Source organism: Rhynchophorus ferrugineus, unplaced genomic scaffold, assembly GCF_030347505.1.
Source record: "Rhynchophorus ferrugineus isolate W39M unplaced genomic scaffold, kcgeb_rfMv2 rfM9, whole genome shotgun sequence".
NCBI lineage: Eukaryota > Metazoa > Arthropoda > Insecta > Coleoptera > Curculionidae > Rhynchophorus > Rhynchophorus ferrugineus.
The window spans coordinates 8238378-8265840 of record NW_027472588.1 but is presented as its reverse complement, the minus strand read 5'-3'; the positions used below and the strand labels follow the sequence as shown (position 1 = coordinate 8265840).

General features: G+C 32.1%; 1 protein-coding gene across 9 annotated transcripts in view; it reads left to right on the top strand.

Moving 5' to 3' along the window:
* The window catches only part of knockout (Stork-head domain-containing protein knockout), a 234907-nt gene that overhangs the window by 195953 nt on the left and 11491 nt on the right, over positions 1–27463 (top strand). For all 9 annotated transcript variants that reach the window (XM_076413502.1, XM_076413506.1, XM_076413503.1 and 6 more), the window contains 2 exons: positions 8332–8493; positions 23306–23501. In XM_076413502.1, the coding sequence (XP_076269617.1) occupies positions 8347–8493; positions 23306–23501 (343 nt within the window). In that variant the 5' untranslated portion in view covers positions 8332–8346. The remainder of the gene's footprint in view (positions 1–8331; positions 8494–23305; positions 23502–27463) is intronic.

Here is a 27463-nt window from a genome sequence, read left to right as displayed (position 1 = left end):
TGAGTTCGCTGCGTTCGCAGTGAAATAAGATGTCATAAAAAGTTTAATGATGTACGATGTAATGCAAGCGTGATGTTTGGTGGTTTAGTACCATATATTGATTATTAGACCTGTTGATCTTAAATTACTGAATAACTCTCGGATATAGTGGGTTGGAGAAGTACTATTTTATCTTTTTTTAATTACTTCTTATTAATTTCAAATTAATTCATATACCATATCATGCCTACAAATTAATTTTAAAGGATTTGAAACAGAATGTGTTGTTTTGTATTAAATCACATCGGGTACATTTGCAACCGACTCATTGTTGAAGTCACTTTTCAGTATGTGTCATCCAGCTGAAGAATAAAAAACATTTTTTTCAGTTTGTATCGAGCACTGCGCGAAAATCGGCGAGAATATGAGTAACGACACAGCAATCTTATTTTTCGACATGATAACGCCCGACCACATCTTACACAACTGGTGAAATCATAAGTGGAAACACTGAAACAGGAAGTACTACGCCAGCCTCCATATTCTCCAAACCTTGCTGCTTTTGGTTACTACTTGTTCCAATATACGAGTTTTGGCCTGTCCGAATAGATGCATGGTTCTTTTGAGATGAAATAGATAAATTATCGGAAAGATGGCAAAAAGTAGGGACTATCGATAGACAATACTTTGAATAAAATACATTGTACTGACTTTACAGAATAAAGTAGCAAATTTAGAAAAAAAATCCTTTAAAATTAGAATATAGTCAATGATACGTTTGTAGTTTTGATCAATAGACTTTTGACACTTTTATTGTAAATCTATAATTCCACAACTGTAGGTATTTTGAGATTCCTGGGTTAAAACTGAACCAAGGGATAGCAGCTCTTCAGTTGAGAGTTTTGTAGAAATAAATTTAATCAAAATGGACAAGGTCCGAACAACAATGTGGATGTGTAGTCTAGCCTTTTGGCGATGAAAGACAACCCCTTTCCTCTTAATATGTCCTAAAATTTTTTCCTAAAATAATTAAATTAAAAAGTCGAATTAGTAATTTGGCCAAGTTCGGCCAGCTCATGATGAACCACTTCTTTTTAAGCTCATTAAACACCTTTCATCACATCACATTGTCATCATACGAGCATCGAGACCTTTTGTGGAATAAACACGAATCATTTCTGGTAAAGGTAATCTTGATTCATTCGAAACCAAAGGTATTTTGTTTATAGTTTAATAATAGCTTCTTAAAAAAGAATCGTTCAAGAATGATGATGAAATACATTACATATATTTTATATAAAACACATATATTACATATAAAATCTTGCATCAAAAATAATAAAGAACAATTAATAGTCATCAAAGAATATTGTACCAGTTCCTTGTTAATCCACTTTATTCTAGATGAATAGATATCAGAGATTTCGATGGACACTTTAAATAAATACTTTACAACTTCATCAATAAAGAGATATACATAACAGAGGCAGTGAAGACAGAAAAATAATCTTGACACATTATGAGAGTTTGTTAATTAAATTGTGAGCCTTTTCTGTATTCTAAATCTATCGATTCTTCTATCGTATCAAAGTAAAAGTATGACATTTTTGAACTTAACAAAATTTGATTTTTACTATTAAAAACAAAATGGTAATGTCAAAACAGCTGTAATTTGATGAAAAAAATTCATAAATGAATGTATGGAGCCCAAACTAAATTTTAAGTAAATTGATTCAGTAGAATTTGAGATCTTAGGACCATGATACTAAAAGATTGAGCTTTGAAAATAAACTAATAGACGGTAAGAAAAAATGTTTAAACTAGAATAGAAGGAATAAGCAACACGTCTAGTTTAGGTAAGCTCTTGTTGGTAAAGGGATACTATCAAATGTTTATAAAAAAAACTTCATATGAAGCAAGTGCTATGGCAGATGGAGCAATATAAGGAAAGTAAGGTTGGTAGGGCTGAATTTAAATCTTCAACCAAATAACATGGGATAGAAACTGTTTTGTCGATACACAATATTTTTCGCTTTGAAAGTTTCAACATATTAAATTTGAAAAAAAAAACGGTTGTAAAAAATTGCAGAGTTGTTTATAAATGTGTACTGGATGATCTAAAAACACTATAACGGAAGGATGTTGCGACATTAATTATCGAACAAATTAACAATATGCATAAACAATATCCCACTTAACATTTGAAATAATAACACTTCTCCAAGGATATTGCAAAACCGATTCAGAATACAACTCTCATCGATTCTAATTGTCCCCTTCCCAACCGTTACCTTATGTAACTGTAGCGTCCTCAACCTTTCGTCCTTTACACATTACACATCCTCCGGCACTTCTCCACCGTGACTAATATAACCGCCACAAAAAACAGAAAGAATTATCATTAATTAGCCGATTAAGAACCGTCGGTAATTGATTCTAATTATATCTGGCGAATTGATTTAATTGCTTTGCGAGCTAATTACGGTTATGATTTTACCCTGGCGATTTTTTTCAGTGGAAATATTCGGTATTATCGGGTTAGTTGAGCGGAAAATGAAGTTGCCGTTGAAGAAAAACCAACAGAAAATATAAGAGCCCGCAAATTATTGAACAATAAATCAACTATAACATATCATTTGGTTTATCGGTGGTTTTTTATTTTGTTTTAGGAAGAATTGCTTCCGTTTTGAATGATAATCAACCAAGCGGGAATCTTTAGATTTAACATAGTTTAAATTCTTTAAATTTTACTTCAGTTTTCACTAATAATTTGTCGGTTTTTACGATTAAATATATGAGTAAAACAATTTTACTTGTTACGTTTATAAAACTGTAATAGTAATTTCCCAAAATACCATTTTTATGACATCTGCAGCTTTATAACGGTATTTTGAGTCTTTCTGTCACTGTATCGGTCAGTTCTTGATCACATTTTGCTTTGGTTTATTTGGAACTTGGTAAAACCTTTATAAATGGGTATTTATTAGGAAAGAAGGTGATTAGTAATTACAGTATGCTTTCAAAGTAGGCGTGACATACATGTTCTCTTTCATTGTCCTTGACAATCAATATCTCAGGTTCGAGAAGTCTCGATATAAAGACCCAAATAAAAGTTCTCCAAAATCATTTTATTACGGGAGCTACCGAAAAAGTTCTCCAAATATTGACGAGAGAACAAATTTTATTAACAATTTTAAGAACATGTCCATCAGTGAATATCAATCATCGTCAACTCCCCCAAGCAGAGCATGTTAAATATCTTGGTATGCACTTAGATCGACGCCTAACCTGGAAGAAGCACATACTCTCTAAACGAAAACAACTGGGACTAAAATTATATCAAATGTATTGGCTCATCGGGCGCAAATCCAAGTTATCATTAGATAACAAGGTATTGCTGTATTGAGTCTATACTCAAGCCCATTTGGGCATATGGAATCCAACTATGGGGTGTTGCGTGCCATTGTTGATGCTCCGTACTATATTTCAAATAAAATGATACAACACGATATTCCTCTCGAAACTATGAGTGTAATTCAACGTGTTTTTGTGAAGTACTTCAAAAGAGTGTCAGTGCATCCCAATGTACTCGCTAATAAGCTAAATATGCGACGTGATAGTGAAGTGCGTAGACTAAAACGTTTAACACAACCTGATCTGATTACTGGACATATGTAGACTTTAGAATAAGACTAATTAATTAATATAATATTTTATACAGAATTGCTTATTGAAGTGTGGCTTTTCTACATGCCATGTATATATAATATAGACATAAGAAATACTTATTGCCAATAGGGCAGATTGTGGACTCACGAAGAGTAATCAAAAAAATTAACCATTTTAAGGTACAAGTTCTTCCTTCGCCATTTCACAACCATTTATTTTTGGATTACATCCCTTAACTTCTTCTTTTGATTAATGTAGTCGATATTTCAACAATATATGCTTTATTTCAGTGACTTTTCTCTTACCTAGAAAATTTTAGAAATATAATTTTCTTTTGTAAACCACGTTTTTCTAAACATTTTAACGAACTCACGTAAGTTTATTATATTACTAATCCTTAGTAGTAGTTTTCTAAGAGAATTCGATTTGGATTTCAAAAAATTGTCTCCAAAACCTTATTGGCTAAATTTTATAACCAAATATTTTCATTAATAATCCTAGATTATTGACCCTAGTCTTATCCAATAGTGGATAATGTTTTTGGTGCACATTATCAGTTCAATCACTTTGAAAATTGTATTCGAATGTTATGCTTAAAGAATGTGGTATGCATTATACATACAATTTGTAGGAAACCAAAACGTTATAAAAAAAATACCGCAAATTTCGAAAAAAATAATTGTGAGACTGATTTTCCAGGAATTTCCAGCCGTTTACATGCTATGGAAAAGACTTTCAAACTATTTCAACTTCGCGGTTTCATTACTTAGAAGGCAAAAAAGAAGAATTTTCTGGGGCGTGTTGTAACTGAGGATGAACAATATATCTATCGCCATAGTCCGAAGCTCCAAAGTCATGGCATGGATATAGCGTCTTCTGTATACCACTTGTTCAGATCGATGCACCACGACTTGGTAGGCGCACAAAACGCATTGAAATGCACGCAAAATCATATTGAAATATTGAACTTTCTATTCTTTCCATTCGAAATCGTTATGTTGCCCTGCCATAATCCCAAGCTCCAAAGTTATAACTTAGTTCTGGAGAGTCATCTACAATGATATCAAAGCGCAATATTCATCGGCATAAAATCTTGCTGTATATATGGTGGAAATAGAAAGCTGTAGTGTATTTAGTAGAATCCAAAACCAAATAAAAATGTTACTGCAGAGGTGCACCATTGCCAATTGTATATAATGAATGACAAATTGTTGCAAAAAACAACTGCAACAGCGGGTAGTAGACGCAAATTCATCCTTTTACATGACAAATCTTGGCTACACGATGCTAGAGTTGTGGTAGAGACATTGTTGACGGAATAAATGGTCTTCTGTATACTACTTGTTCAGATCACAGACGGTTTTGAAATATTGAATGCTATTTTCGATACTAAATCGTTATGTTGCCAGATAGATGGGAAAAAGTTGTAGAAAATGATGCAAAATAATTGTACCAGTTTCTCTGAATAAATAATGTCTTTTTCAATAAGATTTAAGGATTATTAATACCAAAAAGCACCTAATATATCCATTCATTTTGTTCTACGTAATTATTTAAAATTATATTTAATAAGTATCAGAATGTTTAACCCAGATTCCTCTTTATGCATCACCTATTTTAGGTTTATTGAAACTACACGTTTTATCTCAGTCTCTGTTCCTTTTTCTCGAATGATTTATGGATAGCAACGCGTAGATAATTCATCGTTATGATTTATTTATAATTTCTTACCTTGAAACACTAATATATGGTAAAATCTTCTATAAAACGATTTACGATGGGTCATTAGCAGTTTCACTGTATTATGTGCGCGTTGGGAAAATATATGACGTCGTTTTAATTAATTTAAGAAACGATGAATTTATGCATCCTGCTTTCAAATGTCTATTTTTTGTTACCGCGTAGAAAAAAAATTAATGTTGCTGCTTTGGGCTTGGGAAATTTTGTAAAATTTAGGCATAGAGAACTGTAGCTTATTCCCGCTTGTATCCTTTTGTTTTACTTCTCTTTACAAGGATTGAACTGAGCAGTTCAATTTCGTTCAAGGCCACTTAGAAATTATTTTTTTATTTGAATGTATATTTAACATAAAGTTCCAAAGGATAAATTTAATGACTAAATTTTACTAAATCTGGAGATGTTACAATTGCAATAAAAAATGTCTCTATTAATGGCCATGGCAGTGGTTCTGAGTAGTGATACTCACGAGTTCGAGTACCACTAAGCCATACATATTTCTAAATTAATCCCATAATGGTCTACATGTTAGTAACTCCTGGGATGCAGGTGGATCTCTATATTAATCGGCTTTGCGTAAATTCTGCCTCCATTTTTGATGAAAACTGGGGCACATGGAGGTGTGCAAGTTAGCACGGTTAAAGTTCATACCGAGGAAGAATGTTTAGGCTTAATATTTTTTTAGTAATAAGCGCTACAAATAAATATATCCCAATAAAACCAAAAGGTCCAAATCAAGCAACCTGGATAGTCGTCAGATCGGTGATATAAAATGTATAAACAAACCCAGCAAGTTTATAAAATAAAATCAAGGATAATGTTCGTTAAAATTAAGTGAGTGTTTTTTACATTAAAAACGATACTAAAATGAAAAGTTAGTGGTTGAAACATAATTAAGCCAAGTTATTTTAATTTAAGCAGTGTTAGTTAAGATTTTGTGTTACTTTCGGTTATTCCCCTATTATTGGAATTATTATAGTTTACAAAGTTAATTAAAGCAAGTTTGGATAAAAAACGTCTACTGAATAAATAGAAAAAAAATAGTCCTTGCTTGAAGACCTTTATTAATTGATGTGGTGAAGAAATATTATATTGTACTAAAGGTGATTTTAATGTTAACCGTTAGAAATTTTTTTCATATAAATTTAATTCCTCATTAGTCGATGAGTTGTTAGTAGCCACATGGGACATAAGACAAAGCCATAAAAGAAAAATTAAAGATGAGCTATCTGCAAAGGTGAGATCGAAGAATGAAATAAATAAAGAATAATTCGATTTTATTCAAATATTTAGGTAAAGAAAAGATCAGCCTAGTGTATTTACTGTTGTTGTGTTTGTAATATATATCTTAGGCCAGAAATTATATATAAAAAATAAGATAATGAAAATACTGCGATTATAGCTGTCGGAGACCATAGTGAAGAAGCCTCACGAAATTTACAACAGGCAAGTGACAATATACATAATTGGACACAAGCTTGGAAAATAAAAATTAATGAAAGTAAATCTGTGCATGTGTAGTTCACCTACAATCAGACCGTACAAGCACCAATAACATTAAATAATATCTGATATGATTATTCCATATAGCAACAACGCTAAATATCTCGGAATCAATCTTGATGCAAAACTTCGCTGGAAGGAACATATAATGAAAAAAGAATAGAACTGGAATTGAAATATAGGATTATTTATTGGCTAATTGGAATAAAATCACAATTATAATCACAGTACATAATAAACTGCTATTATATAAGCAAATACTGAAACCTATATGGACATACGGACTTCAATTAAGGGGATGTTCTGCAAAGAGTAACATAAACAAAATACAAATATTTCAGAACAAAGTCCTGAGAGGTATTGTGGGCGCACCCAAATACTATAGGACTTCTAACCTACATCGAGACCTTCAGATACCCACAATCAGTCAACAAAAAAGAGAATTGCAAGGGGACATGAGGAAAGACTCCATTCTCATGAGAATATTGAAGTATTGCAGCCTTTGGATACCACCAGAACAAGACACAGACTCAAAAGAATCAAACCATCTGATCTTGTATAGTGTTGTGTAGTGAGGTTCATATAATAAAAAATACAGCAGTGACATGTTTAAACATTATTTCACCAGATACTGAGATAGGGCCGATGAATCCTCCTAGTTATATACCTAGATGTAAGTTATCATAAAGACAAATTGTAGGTTAGTCGGAAAGGACTAGTAATAATGTAAAAATTAATACAGTTAATCTTAATAATGTTAAATTAATACAGTTTTGGTTATTGAAAGTTAATGGAAATTAGATTTAATTAAATGCAATTTCAAAAATGTTGGAATGGGTGAGATTTCTTGATTATTTTAATTCATGTTATGTATATGTTATAACTTCTTTTTATTATTTTTATTTAGTTATTTTTATATTAGTCCTTGGATTCATTCATGAAAGAAACATTATTAATTTAATACAATAATCGAAATTTGACCACAGTATTTCTAAAGATACAAGTTACACCTGTTATAAAATTTAAGAGTAAGTCAATGAAACATGTAACAAAATACCTTAAAAACCTCCAATAAGCCTCAGTTTGAAAGTAAAAATGAATTCCAATCGTTCGGTTATTGAACGTTATAGAAAATGACGATAAATCGTCTCGGGAATACTTTCTACCGATTTCGTTTTCGAATAATAAAGTCTCGGTCGCGTTTTACGTCAAAAGATTGAGATAACTTTAAACTATTCATTACGCGGAGATCGAAATGCCCGATTACGCGACAAACCTTAGTATTGTCCTTGGTGTACAGATGGAATTCGCCTTATTTGTGCAATCTAACACGCAGATATGGTAGCAGGAATTATTCCGTATTTTTGAATATAACGAGCGGACTGTTGTTGCGGCTCAAACGCTTTCCCAGGATAAGTATTTGACGGCGTTTCTCTTTTTCAGGATGATCACCTAAACATGACTACCAGTCGAATAGGATCAGATTGCGGGAGTACCTGCCGCGTGAAACTCACACAAGTTCTGGCCATTATCGTTAGGAAGGAGGGCTGTCAGGGTGATCCCGGGGATTTTTGGATGTACGAAAATGGATATCTCCTATTTCAGGTAAGAATCGACGACATGTTTCATAAGAACAAAATAAAAATTTGGTCAGCTCATTTGAATGATTTTAAAGGTGTCACATTCCTTAATAACGTAACTAAAATACACTGAAGTACAGCTTTATAAAGGATTAAGAGAAGCTTTATCACTATGTATGAAAGTTTCTCCAATTTCAGTCCTACTGCAATCATCAATACAAGACATAAATAAAGCTAGATACTTATCTGAGAAGACCCATTGGTCCCTACTACTCATTTTCTAATAAAATAAAGCTTATCACTGTTTTCACTATTTAGTAAGTGACACAACTACACAAGATCACATAGTTTGGTTCTCTTGAGTCTGCAACCTCGTTAAGTGTTCTACAGAAGTTGCAGCACTTTCGTCTCCACACATGAGCGTAGCTTTCCTCATACCTTGTTGAGAATTTCCTAATTTTTTCTAGAATATCCCCATGCCTGAATTTCATTGCTTTGAAATCAGCAACTTATTATATTATCAGATGATTTATATTTACTTCCAACCAATATATTATTTTGTATTATAATTCGAGTGATTTTTTTATTATTGAAATTTGGTACATTTTGTTAGATATAGCAATTTTCTCAATAACCAGGGATCTGTCTCCCAGAATAATGAGTCTACAAGAACAACAAAAAAGTATTGTAACAATCAACAAGAAAACTAAAAGAACAGGCAACTCACCCAAATTAGAGGAGGAACAAAAAGTCGTTCTTACGTTCTCATCCAACAAACGATCTTGTCTGTGATATTAACATACACATGTGTGTACCTCTCAACCATTACACTGCTGTTCAACTATTATTCTCAACCATTACACCGCAATATTTCGAATAATCTTCACAAAATGTCGTTCCAGTTGATCTTGATCCATGCCTTTTTTCGGAGCTTTCACTGCGTCTTCCACCCAAAATCCAGGCTGAAACAACCTTACCCGTCGCTGCAGTCATAATTTTTGCCCCCATAAGACAGCATCGTGTGCTAACTCACTAAGTTCAAGAATGTATAGTTAGTTTCACTATTCGTTTTTTTCACCGGGTCCGCGTGCCCAATAATGGCTGCCGTTATCGGGTGCTATTTCCCCAAATTTAATGCAGTAGCAGTAGGGGCCCATAGGGATCAACTGTAAGGCGGTTTCGGCTTGGTATATTGGTCAGCCCAAGGTCCTATTTGACACTCCAGGGCAAGTCTCCGCGACCAGGTATGCGTCATGCATTCCACCGCCTTGGTTTTAGGCCAAAACAAAAGAAAAGTCTCGAAGCTTTCGAAACATTTTGTTCTTAAATGTAATATTCTCATCTCATCTCATTATATCTCACAGAAGTAGAACCTTCTGCAACTTGGCGGATTCGGCTTATTACCTCAGCAGTAGATTCTACTTTCTTCTTCTGTGTTACTGTCCTCATGAAGTTTCATTTGTATGATCTCCATAAACACCTTTCCAAGGATTCTCCTGTCAATTTGAGAAATAATGCGAAAGTAATTTATAAAAATAATTATCCATGTTACTCTTTCCAATACACAAATTTTGAGTAAGCAACACATAATGCCTACGTGCGTTGATTATTTTTACAATTCACAATTATAATGCTATTTTTTAAACTATACACATAAATAAATAAATAATTTCCCTCAAACTTTATAACAAATGACATAATGGAGGCATTAAGTACCACTCCTAGCATAACCAATAGACTAAAAAACGACATGACATAACGAAACTAATATATCATCAAGATGACACAGTTACAGTGCCCCGAAAATGTTGCAACACCCCGCCATCCGATCTAGGACGCCTCAGCATTTTAATGCTTACGTAAACAGATTCGAAAAATCGAACGAGAAAAGCGACAAAACACGATTTTCTTTGTTTGGCATGTAGCGATCGCTATCTCGCCAGCCTTATACTGTATAAGCAACGATCAATAAGCGACGATAAGCATAATCTTTTGAGCACAGTCGACTTTCCTTCAGCTTGACGTGTCAATTATACGTATTTATAGCCCGTTGGTATAGCGCAGAATATGTAAATAACGTTTTTTCTCATAGATCTATAATTACCAAGAGTATTATTGAAATGATATTATGATTAAAGATCACCTGTGTTGTTAGATCCTACTGGTAATGTGATATCAAACGTTCCACTATATAAAATTGCCATTTTGAAAAAAAAAACAATTTTTTATAAACGGTTTAAATATGGTTGGATTAACATAAAAAGTAGTGTTGGGATCTATCGACTGAAATCGATTATCGACTGTTTAGTAATTGACTACTTTTTACTATTGACTGTTTCAGTCGCTATTTTTGGTGTTCGACTGATTTTACTACTTTTTACCAGTGACTGTTTCAGTCGACTGTTTTCAGTCGCTATTTTCGGTATAACTGATTTTGTTACTATTTACTGTCGACTGTTTCAGTCGTGTACTTTTAGTTATTATTTTTGGTTCTTCTAGTTTCATTCGACTTATTTTTAACTTTCTGGCTCTGTCGTCATAGCCGCGACCTTGATAAAAATGTACCCAATTTATGCTTACATAGATTTATATATAGTTTTATGATTTTTTGGTAGTTTCCTTGTAAATAACAATATATTGTATATTAATATAGCAGAATTTTGGAACGATATTTTTCAAAATTGTTAATGTAATAGGGTAAAAATATTAAAACTGCGTTCAAAAATAAATAAAGCTTTTACTTTATTTAAAAAAGCTCTAGTAGTTATTGTTCGATAATTTTTAATTATGTCATAAATTAGATTTTTTTCTATGATTAGGTGTATGTTTAATTTTTATTTACTATTTATGGTTATTGTACATTTTTAGTTTTTAGGTTTTGTTTAAGCTCTATTGTGTTGTCTATATTTATTATAGTATATTCTTTGAAAATAGCAATTAACATATTAAAATACGATAAAATATTTGTGGGGTATTATTCCATTCCATAATAAAATTCCGTTCCTTTTTGCAGATCCACAGATCATTCAAATATAAAAGTAATTCTACTTGGTTTAAAATGAAATTATTAATTACATGGTAATAATATTCAGTAATTATTTTTTTTCCTTTTCTTTAAAGTTATGAAAAGGAATATGTACATCTCCGTCTCGATTATACTACTGTTATATAAGCAGATATAAAATTAACTGCTCCAAGTAATTATCTCCGTCCTTTCCTCTCTCACAATTTATACAGGAAAGGGTTCGTACATCTTCGTCTGATATCACAAATTGAATAAAACAGTCGAATCGTGCATTTGATTGAAAATAGTAATTACTATATTCAGTGGCTAGTTTTTTAACTATCGACTGTTTCGAATGTTTTCAATCGATAGTTCCCAACGCATAATAAAAATTATCTCTTTCACACTAATTTATTTTTTAAAAATTATATTAGACTATTATTAGAATTATGATATTGCCCTATTTTTAAGTAAATGGAAGATTATTTTTAATACATGTAGCTTTTTAGTAATCTGCCATTTCTTTGCGATATTGCTAAAATGTGCTAAAGATAACAAAAGTACAGTAAATACGTATTTCGTCGTCTTGCTTGGATTGGAGAATATAGAGGCATTCTGAAACATTTTTCTAATACATTCGTGTTTTGTATCCTCCATCAGTTGACTTATTGTCTTCCGCTGATTACATATTGCAGTATTTTCTTTTTTTTTTTGCTTATTCTTTCTATCTAGTTACACCCCTGACTCTTCTGAAGTATCATTCTTAGTTTTTATGTCTTGCTTAATTTATCTCTTTAAGAATACCCAAGCTTCGGAACCAAATGCTTTAATTGGTCGGTAAATTGTTCTGTAGAGTTCCATTTTAGTTTTGCCGGATATTTTCTTTTTTTTTTGATAAATTTGCTATTTACAGCCAAGCAACAAATTCGTGCTTTTCTCAATTATTGCCTTTATTTCTCAACTTCTGCCTACCATTACTTTCTATTTTTATATCCAAGTATTTAAGTGTATTTACTTGTCCTATTTGTACAATCTCAGTTTTGATTTACTTCTTCTGGCTCTTCTATCACCATTTTGTGTTATATTTTGCTCTTATTCATTATCATTTCGTATTCTTTTAGTATCATATTTCCTCTGTTTAATATTTTTTGTTTGTGTATAAATATTTTTGTATATATATTTATTTGTGTAGTATTATTTCTATCAGTTGTTGTTACCATCATCTCCTTTAGAACTAACCGACATTTCTATCTTGTATATATTGTTATACTCTATATGTGGGTCTGTTTTGTCTCTTTGGAATGTCTTTATTATTTTATCCGTTAATATTAAAAACTGTTGGGCTTAAACTTCTCTTTTTAGTCCTGCTTGAGTTTTAATGGTTTCTGATTTCTTATTGTCTGCAATGGCGACGTTGGTACTGATCTTATATATTTCTTGAATTATTCTAACAATTTTGTTACTTAAATCAGTTCATTCTTCCTCTGTTGTGTTCTTCTTTTTACTCACTCAAAATAATACTAAATGCTCATTCCATACACTATTCTAAACTTGTACTAATACTTAATTTTTCTTGGAATTTCCCATACTGTTTACTACAACCTTCTTCAGATTTCCCAGTACATTCTTTACTTCTTCGATTTTTGTTTCCATCTGTGCTCTCATTCCCTTTACTTTTTGTTAGCTATATATTTTCGTATGTTGATTCCTGCAGACTCCTTAGATTATTCCTTCCATTTCACTATCATTTTTTCATCTTCTGTTATTCTTTCATATATCTATAGATATGTTTTCTGCAAGTCTCTATATTTACTGTTTATCTTGATATATCCATGTCTTCCATCTTAGGTTCTACTTCCACTTTTATTTCTATCAATCTGTGACAATATATATCTTATGTATGTTAATAATTTGATATAATCTTTAATGAACTCCTTTTGTGGTCTTCAATCTATCTATTATCGTTCTAATACAGTTTATTTGTAACTTATAATATTAACCTAGATAAGTATATCTATTATCATCGATAATACGAATCTGAAACGATATAAATCTAATTTAACAGTACAATATCTTTAACAAGTGACTCGGTAAAATATATAATTACATGAAGATCTTTATAGATCGAATGTTTGATTAGGACCCAGAAAGAAATTAATTAGTTTCCTAGTTTGATGTCTAAATCGGTCTGTAGGATCACCGAACACGTCTGTGACCGTTGTATTTCAACGTTATTAATGTGTCATATGTATTAGCTCAGGAAGCCGATACCGTACGAGTATAATTAGGTTTAATTTAGATACTCTAATTAACTGCTATCCCTTTAATTTAATTTTAATGCACGGTTATATGTTAACAAACTAACGAACTAGGAAGTGAAGAGAATATCAAATACGTTTTAAAATAAAAGAAAGGTGGTTAAGGTGTATTATTATTATGTTCAGCTGCGAAAGAAATACATCTGGTATATGATGATGCTTCCTATTTAGTTAAGTTCAGAATACAGTTGTCTTTTAATACAGTACGCGTTTATACTTCATATAAAAGAAATGTCTTTCGTATATCTCCAAGTAAAGGTATTTTAAGGACTCAAACAAAATTAATTTAATAATTCATCAGAAATCTGCATTAAATATATATTCCCTTGAAGATATATCTTTGATTAAAATAATTAATGATGGTTAGAAACATAAATCATCGATCGCACTTCTTCAGCATTTCATGCTTCATCTCTTACCCACTGTCTTTGGTATCGTTTGGAACACTATGTGGTTGATATCAATTAAGTGACATTGGTAGGCACTTGCAGTAATAGTTTTATAATATAAATACAAGTTTTCCAGAATAAACTCCCCAGAAGTATTGTAGGTGCACCCAAATGGTAGAGGACTTAATAACTAACAGCGAGAACATCAGATACCGACTGTCACTTAAAAAACCAAGCGACAGTGTAACAAGACATGAGGGAAGACCTCATTTTTATATTAATATCGAAATATTACAACTCTTGGATCACCAACACACGAAATAGTCTCAAAATAAATCATTTGATGTTATAGTGTAGTGCATTTAATAGAAAAACAGCAGCGTTAATACATAAATATTATTTCACTTGAGATCTAAATATTTACTTAGATATAAGTTGTTGCAAATAAGTAATAAAAAATATAACTTATACTATTAATCTTCCCAGAAGTGACGTTTAATTTTTAGTTTTGAAAATCAACAACACTTTCCATAACCATCTCTTGTGACTGAAAATCAATTGTTCTTTTCTTAAATTATCATTAAAGAATCAAGTATTCTAGTAAATTAGTGATTAGTAAGTAGTAACGACATAACAGGTCAATTGAAAAGTCCCCGGCCTACCGTAGTTACACATATTTCATTTTTTGGCAAAATTAGTTTTTTTATTCAATATAATTCCCTTCAACGGTGAAACACTGATTATAGCGACCCTCCAACTTTTTGATACCATTCTTGTAGTTCAATTTGTCCTTTGCTTCAAAATAGGCATCAGTTTCGGCGATCACCTCTTCATTCGAGGAAAATTTCTTCCCAGCCAGCATTCTTCTAAGATCTGACATCTGGAGAAAACGGTGTGTGAGGAAGTAATTCGAAGCCCAATTCATGAATTTTTGCCATCGTTTTCACTGACTTGTGACACGGTGCATTATCTTGGTGAAGCAGCACTTTACTTTTTCTTCAAATGCGGCCGTTTTACGGCTATTTCGTCTTTCAAACGGCCCCATAACGCTAAGTAATAGTCGCTGTTAATAGTCCTTCCTTTTTCAAAGTAATTAATGAAAATTATTCCATGCGCATCCCAAAATACAGACGCGAAAGAGTGAAATGATGGAGCCATGTTTCATCCAATGTCCCCCTCAAAAACTGCTCCTAATCATCAACTCATCGTTATTTTTGGTCAAAAATGAGCTCGTGCAGCTTTCTCATACCCAAATATTCAAGTAAGTGATATGATGTACAAGTTCAGTTGATATTTTCAGAGTGTCTGCTATTCCATTCAGTTTCAATTTTCAATTTACGGTCATTCAAAATCATTTTGTGGATTTTTAAATGCTTTTGTATGTAACGACCACTTTTGGGCGTCCACTGCGTTTACCGAAGACGGTAAACTCATTTCACCACGTCTGTTTTCCTGGGGCAGTGTCCTGAAACTCGGCATCAAGCCAAGTTTTTCTTCAACTGTATTTTTTCCCTTCAAAAAGCAATATTTTATCAACACGCGAATTTCCTTTTTATCCATTTTTTTTTCACGATAACAAAAGTTGCTTCAATAAAAATGCTATAATTCACAAACTAATGATCCGACAGCTGTTTAGGGCTAACTAACTAGGCAAACTAGGGCCGGTGGCATTTCAATTGACCGTTATGTCGGTAAAACTTTCTGGTCAATTATCTGTCTGTTAAAATTAAACAGACAGATAATGAATATAACACAAACTGAAACTCATACATGACACATAAAAACTATGCGCCATTCATATCCTACGGTTCTTGTAGCAATATCCTTTCGATCTAAATAAGCTCTTAATGGCCAGATCGACGTAGGTCAAGAGTATTACATTATACGATTTTGGCCATAGCGTGGTGATGTAATAATCTCAAAAGCCAGGCGAAATTATTGCGGTTAGTTAAGTTTATTTCGCGTTTTTCTACGATCTGAGGTCAGTGCTGTTTCGTGATCGATCCTTTTTAAGATTATGAACGCCGTTTGTTGGAAACGTGAACGCTTTGTTTCCAATTCGGTGCGCTATCGTAAAAATCCATCTTCCAATTTGCTGCAGCAGGTGTGATATCGGCGAGGAGTGTCTGATTTAGCGAGAAAACTTATTTGTGATCATTTAACGGTTTTTGTTTTAAATGATCTTGCTTGAACTACCATCTTGTGTTGAAAATAATATGAGAAATTATTATATATTATTGTACATTTTGATTAGTCTCTTGATTGGTTTGATTAGATTGCATTGTGAAAATTTGTACAATATGTATTAATACTTTTCTTTCTGCAAAATTTTCGATACTTTTGCCAACAACAAACAATGTTGGTGAACAGCGATACAATCGTTGATATATTTTCTTCAGTATTTCCGAATCCTATGCAACAGTGTTCTTTGTTTTAAAGACGCAACAGTGATTATACAACTATTCCAATATGTGGTCAAAAGTTATCACGCAACATGATGACTTGTGCCTGTTGTTTTTTTTTTCACCACTTTTCGTAGCCAGTCACAATATACCACAGGTGATCCTTCTTTTTACTGACAAGCGAAGGAACTGCAATTGTAATGAATGAGCAGTTTTATATAGTATTTTTAGTAATTTCTTGTTGTAACAATTTGTATCGATTGCAAGTAAACACCTGGAATCAGTTAACTTTTCAATTACAAAGCTGCTGAAAGTTCTTTGAGATTTTGAGGCGAGTTTTTGTACAATAAGTCTTGTAAACCATTTACCTAATATATTTTTGTTTCTCCACGACATCATTGACCTCAAAACCATCACGTCTAAATTGTTAAAACAAAAATCTACCAATTTTTGTAAATCAAACGGCTAAAGCTATGCATATCGAAAATGCAATTTTAACAGTTCCTTAATTAACGTCTGTACACTCTGATAATCTCACAATAATATTAATAGAGAAACTGTTAATTTATGTACAAAAAAGTCAAAACCATGAAATTCAGGAGTTAGATTAGGTTGTTCTATAGTTGTTTACATTAATACTTACCATTTCCCTAAATATTTATCGCTGATTAAAATACATGCAAGCATTTAATAACTACTCGTTAACAATTTAATGATGATAATTTTCAAAAATATTAAATTAAAAACGAAGTAAGCAATAAAAAAGGACGAAAATTAGACCACAATATAATGCTGTTAAGTAATTAATTTAATATTTAACGGAAACAATTTAATAATGCTAATTTACTTAAACAGTATTAATCATACTTTTACCACAATTTCTACCACTTTTAACATAATTAAAAATTATCTTTGAAAAATCTTTTTACATATTCAAATATTCGATTCATTCTCTGTAATTTGACGATAACACATCGCCTTCTTGATCAAATAACAATGTGGCATTTATTTCAGACGCGAAATTCGAAATTATATTCAGTGATGAACACGATTGGCTAAAGGCTGCCACTTAACTTGGCGGCTCTTTAATCAGCACACCTCGGTGATATTATTATTACCCTCCATGTCTTCGATTATTTACATAGTTTGTATAGATCAAGTCAGTAATAAAGCTTCAAAACCTGGGAATAGTAAAAAGCGTTATTTAGTTTTTGAACTCGGTTGACATTTCTTCTCACAGACTGTTTTCAAGTAATTTTATTATACACCCAATTGTTAAATTGTTACCTTGCTTTCTTTTCATAAAATCTCTACTTTCGAAGATTTTATTTTGACCAATATGCTATGTCACCTGCAATTTCATTCTTCTCTTCTGAAATGTTATTGAAAACACAAAATTTACAGGATATGGTTATACATAGGTTAGAATAAAATATCAGTCTTTTACAACTACCGGACAAATATTGGACAATGCCGAGAAAAATTTTAGAACAAATTTTCAGTCATCAAGATCAAGAAGATTTTACACATATTAGGAAATAACAGGTGGGGCAAAAATCCCGCTGCCATTTTGATTGTGCACTATCTTGGTTATGTGACGTTTAACTCAGTTTGGCCTTAACCATTGTGCTGTGTAGACGTCCAAATATTGTTATGGATAAATATACGCCACAAAAACGAGCAGAAATAGTGACAATATTTATTGAAAATAATCGTTCCATTATGGCAATGAGTGGCAACTCGGTGAAAATTGCGTCAAAAATATCCTAATCGTCCAGTGCCTCAGAAAACCACAATATATCCTTTTCATGCGAATTTTCGACACTACTGTAGGACAGCAGACAGGCCTCATTCTGAAAGATAACAGACATCTCGTAATGCTGAAAGTGTAGTTCTGGTGCGCGATAATGTGCAGGGTCTCCAGAAACATCAATTCGGAGACGTGATTCCCAGTTACACATTTCTTCACGCAGATTAAGGCGAATTTTGAAAACTAATTTGAAACTGTTCCCGTACAAATTTCAATTAGTGCATAAATTGCTACCGAGAGATCCTGATCAACTAGTTTAGTACAGTAATGCAATCCTAAGCCTGTCTGGTGAAATTGAAGATTTTTTGTTCAAATTGATAATGAGCGATGAAGTTCATTTTATTCTCAGTGGCCACGTCAATAATTAGAACAGTTATTTACAGTTATTATATCATTAGTTAGAACATGAAACATCATTGCATCCACTAAAAGCAGGTGTATGCTGTGGTATTCATGCTGGAAACATCATTGGTCCCTATTGTTTTGAAAATGATAAGGAGTTGCAGTGACTGTTACTGCTGAATCGTACCAAGACATGATTCGAAATTTTCTTGTACCTGAAATGGAAGAAGAAAGACTAGAGGACATGAGGTTTTAGCAAGATGGGGCCACAGCACACACAACTCGTTCAACAATTCAACTATTGAATGACGTTTTTCCACGAGGGCTAATTTCGCGAAGTGACGATTAGGCCTGACCAGCAAGATCTCCGGATTTAACCAGCAAGATCTCAAACAGTTCAACATCTTAGAGACAATATTTGTCACGAAGTTGAAGAAATGTTGCCTCAGATGTTGCAAGATATCATTAAAATTGCCTTGAATAGTGCCGAAAATTGCATGGCGAATCGCGGTAACCATTTAGCCGATATAATTTTTCAATCATAGCAAAAAAAAATAAAGACTATATAAACTTTTTATGAAAACCAAACTTACTTATCTGGTAGGAGGACTTTTGTCCCACATAGTATTATAAATCACATTTCTTAAAAATTATTATCTCCCAATTCACCAACCCTAAATAATGTTTTCAACTTAATAATGTCTAAGATAAATTTCTTGTATCGGATATACAATATTTTAAATCAATTTTAATCGAACAATTTTGGCCATAAAATAAGTGAGAAATATATCTGGTATAAAGACAGCTCAAGAACTAAAACTAAATTACCACGCTTCATTTCTGATTCAAACAAATAGGAACATTTACAGCCTCCGGCAACAATTTGTGACATTTTAATGAGATTAAAATATTGTTTTTATATAGTGTAGAAAGCTTCGAGTCAGTCATCATCAGTACTTTGATTATGATAATCAATTTTATTTAATAGTTATAAATCACTAGTTGCTCACTAATGATAAAAACAGTTAAACAGTAATAATCTGAACGATTGCTATTTTGGACATCATCAATCTTCTTTTTTTATAGTAGATGATTGTGTATTTGTCGGTTGGAGAAAAAATAATTTCAGTTTTTTCTAATAGGTTGCTTAAAATTCGCATATCTCTACTAAAACTTCTTCAGTGAAGCCATCATCAGTACGGGTTTAAAAGGTAACAGTCCACATTGAGTGACTCGGTGAATATTGACTACTATATTACTAAAACTATATGGCTCTATGAAATTCATAGGGATGTTCTCTAAAAAGTAATATCAAAATAATTTGTATAAATGTGTAGAAAGTATTTCATAATAAAGTGCTGAAAAGTATTGTAAATATTCCCAGATACCACACAGAAATCTTTAAATTCCAACTGTCAGAGAGGAACTTTATAGATTCTCAACAAGATATGAAAACCGAACCATGTGATCTTGTGTAGTTATGCATGGAAGTGTACTAAATGGTAAAACATTGAAAAATGCTACTAACTTTTTATTTTATTAGATACTAACTAAAAGTCAATGGGTCTTCTTAGATAAGTATCTAGTTTTCACTGTAGAGACAAATTAAAAGGTAAAAAAAGCAATTAATATTTTATAAAAATATAATTAATTAAGTGAAAGAATACTCATAATCATAACTTAAACATTTTCTTATGCTATAATTATCTATTGTAGATTTATTATTAATTTTTCTATACATAAAAATACCATATATGTCTGCTTTAATATAAACATTTTTGAAATACATAGTCGAAATATTTTTTAAAATTGTTATTGAAAATTTCTTGATATATAACTTTTATTATTATTCATATAGTTATATATAAGTTTATTCATATACCAAGGTTATTCAGTATTTAAGGTTATACTTATTGAAATTGTGTGAAAAATATAAAATTAAAATAAATTCAAGATTAAATGTATTTTTTCGACAAATTTAATAGTCATTCGAGATCAGCGAAATTATGTTATTGTAATGCAGTTTAACGTTGTGGTAATATCTCAATTTAATCCGAACACAGAAAGTAATTTATTAATTTGTTATAATAAAATAGAAATAATGTGGTTTTCATTTTAAGAAAATTTAGTAACTGTTCACGCTAAACTCCTTCGATAAATATATTTTTTTTCTTTATTTTGAGAACTGTAACCACGTTTCTTAAATTAAACTTTTTTTTTGTATATTCTAAAGTTTCCTTTTTGCCTTCGAGGGTTTATCTGAACTGGACCTACAGTTTAACAGGCTCTAACGAGTTTCTCCGATTGGCGAGAAACCAACTTAAAAATCATCACAGAAGACATACTGGCGTGACTGAGATCATTTTTCTTGTCGGATTTTGCACTCTTGTCTAGAGCAATCACAAAAATTAAACTATCACAAACATAAATTTACGACCATATCCTAGCAGGATTCGAACCCGGGAATCTTGCAACAGTACCGTCCTGTCGCCCTTACCACTGCGCCAACCAAGCCGGCTTTAAATCTTGTTGAAGCTTATTTTTATCAGTTAAGCTACTTTACAGAATGGATAATTTATAGCAAATGTTTTCAAAGGTTGACATTGCATCAAATTGTGATCTTACTACAAGAAAATATAATTAAGTTTTATATTAAATTTCGAGTAGATTTTGATAAACCTTGAAGGTCAGGATAATGGACGTGGTGCTATAGAATAAAAACAAAAAATTAATCAAAAAATAGATGTCGAAATTACACTTAGGAGTTCCTATAATCCGAACAACCTAGATCAAAGTTAATATCAATTTTTTTTCATTTTAAATGAGGATGTGAGTTGACATTCGGATGATCAATCTCTTAATTAATATTTTTTATAGCTCTTCTTGTTGTTAGGTATCAATTCTTCACCTTCTCGATGTCATCTAGTTTTTTTTTTCAAACGTATTGGCATATTCTCGATGGACGTTGATAAAGTTGGCTGAAATAATAACTCTAGCTTTGACATACCTCTTAACTCAATGCTTAATCGTGCTCACGTGTTTTTTGTACAATACATCGGAAATAATCCGCACGAATTCCGATGCCAATTCGCGTTATCGCTGAATATTCATTGACTAGACCATTCATTTTTTTTTCATAGTAATCGCTGTTGTTAATGAAAGGTGGACTGAAGATTCGAAATAGGTTATGAAATTCGGACTGGTTGACCTGAACGAATTCATTAGAAGGCGTCCAACACGTACCACGACACACTTTTTATACTGTCATTAGTTAAAATACATTTAATCATGCACATGTTGGTAATGAAGTCACCATTTGATCATTAATTATATTAATCGTTCTATAAAATGTTTGTATTCATATATTCAAGTTTTTGCAGCCGGTTATAAAATTATAAACAAAACGCATTTAAATGAAGTCATAAAAAAAGAGCTTTTGCCAAAGAAAGGCTGCTTAATTTATAGGAGAAAATATGTCTGTTTATAACTATCTAGCATATATCACTACGACCGAGATTTTTTGTTCATCTGTCTACCAAGTACGATTAGCAATAGCAAATAAATATTTAAGATAGACAGTGACAAATAGACATTAATAAAGTAGAATAATATTCCCATCCCTATTGATATTTGTATATATAAACTAATCGATGTTAATTGCACATCTTTGATTAGAAAATTGTGATATTATATTGTTAATGTTATCTCCAAAGTCTTTTGGATACTAAGAACTATGTATAAATCTGATAATAGTAGATTATAAAAATGTCGTCCCATAATATTTCCTGTATTCAAAGAAAAGTACCTTTTTTAAACATGTTAATTTTATTTGGTCTTTGAAAATTTAATTTTGTGTTTTACGAAAAATTGAGTAAATTTGTAATAAAATTAAATACATAATATATAATTGATAAATACATAATGAATAATAATTAATTAATTAATTAAATTCTCTACTACGTATTCTCTTGTAACTAATTTTAACTTAGAAATATAATCTTATTAATAATTTGTACAGCAAAATGTATAACTAAACTAACCAACAACTAAATTAAACAATTTATTTTATACTATTATGGAATAAAAAACGTATTCAAAAACTGCATCTGTGCGTATTTTCATCAGCTAGCAATTACTGATTAAACAATTTTACACGTATTTGAATAACTTCTCGCTGTTTTACCAGAGATAGCGTTGACAGGGCGGCATGCGTTAAGCTTACGTTAATTAGAATGGCATTTTAATGTTAAATATGTTGTAAATAATATTTTTAAACTGATAATCATATTTCTATATATCAACAAAAGAAGTTATATGAAGGAACTGATTTAAATGACATAAGAATTGAAGTTAGACACTTCATGTTAGATGTCAGTTAACAGAATTTATAAAACTTTGGGAGTTGATAATATTTCTATGTAGGAATTCTTTACATATAACAATGTTAGGTATTGTGCAAGCTTAAGTCAAGAAACCTTGTGCAGCGTTTAATGATATAAAATGTAATATAATATTTTTTTGCATTTTTTGAAGAATATAACATCAATTTTCACAGCGTTTCTTCCTTTTCAGGGATTATTATCTGCAAATTCCGTCTGTTGGTGGAATAATGCTTTAAATGGTGCCACCAAAAGCCTAGTGTATTACGGCTACGTTAACCCTGGTGCCTTATTGGTCAGTTCGGAACCCTGTGCCTTAGAAGTCCTCCGAAATGCATGGGCCAGACGAGTACTTCAACCTCCAGCAGGGTATCAAATCGTTGGTTTGGGTAAGTTAATTGCGGAAATAATGTTAGAAGATTTAAAATAAAAATGTTGGCGTCTCTGTATTGTACGTGATAGTAAATTTTTCATGTTCAACGTTAAAGGTTACAAAGTAATATACAACAAGAACGTATGCAAATTTTTAGAGAGTGCCACGAACAACAAGGAGCAGTTGACGTCATAGATATTTTTAAAATATCAAACTCGGTTCTGTAGCTGTCCCAACAATGAAATAGTGTATAATACACTTTAATTTTACACTTCTTTAATTCAAGAAAAGTATTCGATAGTACATGCTGGACTGGAGAAAAAGTAATTTCGGATTTTTTCGTAGATTTCTAGTAAAATTTATCCATGTAAATCTGAACTGGACGTAAATCTGGACTAAGTAATATTTACAAGTCTTTTATGTACAGAGCTTTAACAAACATAATTAAGAGAATTTTGCAAGAACCGACCGAAGTGATGGCCTAACGAGATAACATTTGAACTATGCGATGGTTGCATTGAAATTTCCTAACAAATCTCTGTCAATATTTGCATCTTTAGCATCATTCTGAGGTTTTCAGCCTTCTATGAAACTTCTCTAGGCCTTGGCTAATTGCTCCATATTTTTCAATTCAAAAAAATAATAAAAAGAATGGACTATATTACTTTTAAACCTCAGTCCATTACATTTATTGACTGTTAATTCGTGTAGAGTTCATGTACAAAGCTTTTGGTATCCAGTCTTATGTGAATGATTCAAAGTTTTCCCGAATCTAGAAAGATTTTCTTCTAGGATCTCCGTTTTCTAAATGCAATAGGTTTTGAAGAAATAATTGAATGCAGTTACCTTGTATTTATTTTGATCAGCTATATCTATTGTGGTTCAAAATGCGAAGTTGATTCTTCGAATTTTACAATTAAAAGTATTTACAACTTAAAACTCCTTTAACAACTTTTGACGACAATCAACTGAAAATAAGTGTTTAATTAAATTGTTTAGATATTTATTTGTATAAAATAACAGTCTTTCATTTAGTATTATTGTGTTATTTAATGTTATGCCAATCATAGAATGCTAGAATTGCATTTTCGATGTTCAATACTTCACTTATTTTAATACTTCTTCATTACAATTAATATTTTAAGAATTTATGGTAAAGTTGCTCTATTGAGCACACCTACAAAACCAATAGTATTTTGGTTCGAAAGTTCCTTCAAAGTTGAACAATAATGAAATCTTATTAGAGGAAAACCAAGCTAAAACTCTCAACAGAAAGGGAGGTAAAATGCGATTTCTTTGGTTTCCAGGCAAAAAGGAAAGTTTTAATTGACGTTTTATGACTGGCGATGAAACAGTGATATACTACGACAATCCCAAATCTAAAAAAATCATCCAGGAGAGCCATCCACCTCGAAATAGGAGCGGAATATTCTTAACAGTAAAGTCTTGCCCTGCATATAGTGGCATCATCAAGATGTAGTGTATTACAAGCTGCTATCGATCGAATTTAACGACGTGTTATTACAATAAAGACTACCAATAAGCTGACACTGTAACAGCTCAAATGGACAGTTCTGTCGCTGCAAGCATACACTCGCCAGATAGAGGGCCTTCTGTTCAGCTGCTCAGCTGCCACTGCTGCAAGGCTTGGCTGGCACATGGTTTCGAAATTCTGAAAATGTGCAATAGTCGATTGATAGGTGGATCTCTGCCAAACTAACATTGTTATCACAAGATGGTAAGGAGATGCAGAAATCAAAAAAATATTTTGATTAATATATATTGGGCCAATTTTTGTCAATTAATGTATTTTTAAAGTACAATCATCTAATATCTGAAATACTCCATGGGCAATTTTTCAAATGCACTAAATTATTTGATACAATAATATCGATAATACACAAATACATTTGCATAATTGCTGTTTATCGGCCAGAAACTCATAAAGAACCACCGATAGCGCGGCATAATGCTAATTTATTTAATTGCAATTGTATAATTACGTCCAGTAATTGTTTCTGTTTCATATTGCTAAACGGTCGGACCTGTGAAGGTTTCAAATTTTTACTCGATAACCATCTCTCGCCTGAAACCGGCCCACATAAGAGTGCACCGGCAGCTAACCAACGTTTCTTGGGAAGGACACCTCAGTAGGTAAACAATGCGCCATTACGTCGTAAATAGGAACTCGGGCCTAACAATGAACTTAGACCTGTCGTCATATCTGCCCACCCGCTTTATAATTAAAAATATACCATCACGATCCACTTCTCCGTTGGGCATTCTTCTTCGTTACGTAACCTGTCGTCACCTAAAATGGATTGATATTAGATAATCGGCGTTTAAATGCCTCACTCGCAGATAATGAATGGAGCAGCGCGGTATTAAATCAAAAGAAGATAACGGAATGAGATGATTTTACGTAATAGACGAGTTTCACCGATATATAGGCTTCACAAGGATACACAAAAATAATAAAATAGTGGTAAATAGGTAGAGACCACAGGCCACCAAATATACATCTAGAAAGGAATTTACGGTCCGTAATGTGGACGATAGCAAGGAGCATGCAGTCCTAGTATATAAAAGACCAGCACGATTATGTACCTTTTCTGATATACCTTGACTTTAAGCTAATTCTAGCTATCGTTCCATCTGACATGTTTAACTTAACATCCAACTAAATAAGTATAAACTTAGTCAATATATTAAAAAGAGAAAGAATAATATTGTATTAAAACGCAACTTATTTCCACTTTTCTTTGCCCGGGCTGACGACAGCTCTGAAATGACAGACACTTATATGGTACCTGCCTCCAAAGAACGAAGAGGTTTCATCACAAAGCTATCAAAAACAATTGATATACCTCCCTATCATCCAGGAATCAAGATAAACTCTTTAGTCTACCTATCTTTAGTCTACCTAGTCTATTTCCTCTAGAATTACAGCTGATTTTTTAAAATTTAATTATTACATTGTTACTATCCGTTTCCGACTAACCTACAATTTGTCTTTATGATAACTTCTCAGTCCATCAGAGCGCCATTTCAGTCTCTGGTGAAATAATGTTTATACGTGTCACTGCTGTACATTTTTATTATATACACCTCACTACACAACACTACACAAGATCAGATAGTTTGATTCTTTTGAGTCTGTGTCCTGTTCTAGTGGTATCCAAACGTTGCAATACTTCAATATTCTCATGAGAATTGAGTCTTTCCTCATGCCTCCTTGCAATTCTCTTGATTTTTTGACTGACTGTCATTTGAAGGTCTCGATGTAGGTTATCAGTCCTATAGTATTTGGGTGCGCCCACGATACCTCTCAGGACTTTGTTCTGAAAAATTTGTATTTTGTTTATGTTACTCTTTGCAGAACATCCCCATATTTAGACTTCGTACGTCCATATAGGTTTCAGTATTTGCTTATATAATAGTAATTTATTATGTACTGATAATTGTGATTTTCTTCCAATTAACCAGTACATTTTCTAATTCCAGTTCTTTTCTTTTCTTCATTATATGTTCCTTCCAGTGAAGTTTTGCATCAAGAATCCGAGATATTTAGCATTGTTGCATATAGCAACTTTCCATATGTAATGATAGTGTTATTTAATTTTATTGATGCTTGTACGGTCTGATTATAGGTGAACTGCACATGCACAGATTTATTTTCATTAATTTTTATTTTCCAAGCTTGTGTCCAATTATTTATATTGTCATTTCCCTATTGTAATTTTCGTGAGGCTTCTTCACTATTGTTTCCGACAACTATAATCGCAGTATCATCAGCAAATGTAGCCATCATAATATTTTCCATTTGTGGTAAAGCACAAGTGTGGAGTAGATAAAACATTGGCGCCAGTATACTTCCTTGTGGTACACCTGCTTTAGATTCTTATATTGTAGAATAAGCTTCTTCTTGTTTGGCTCTAAACATTCTGGTTGTAATGTATGATTTTAATAGTTCGGTGT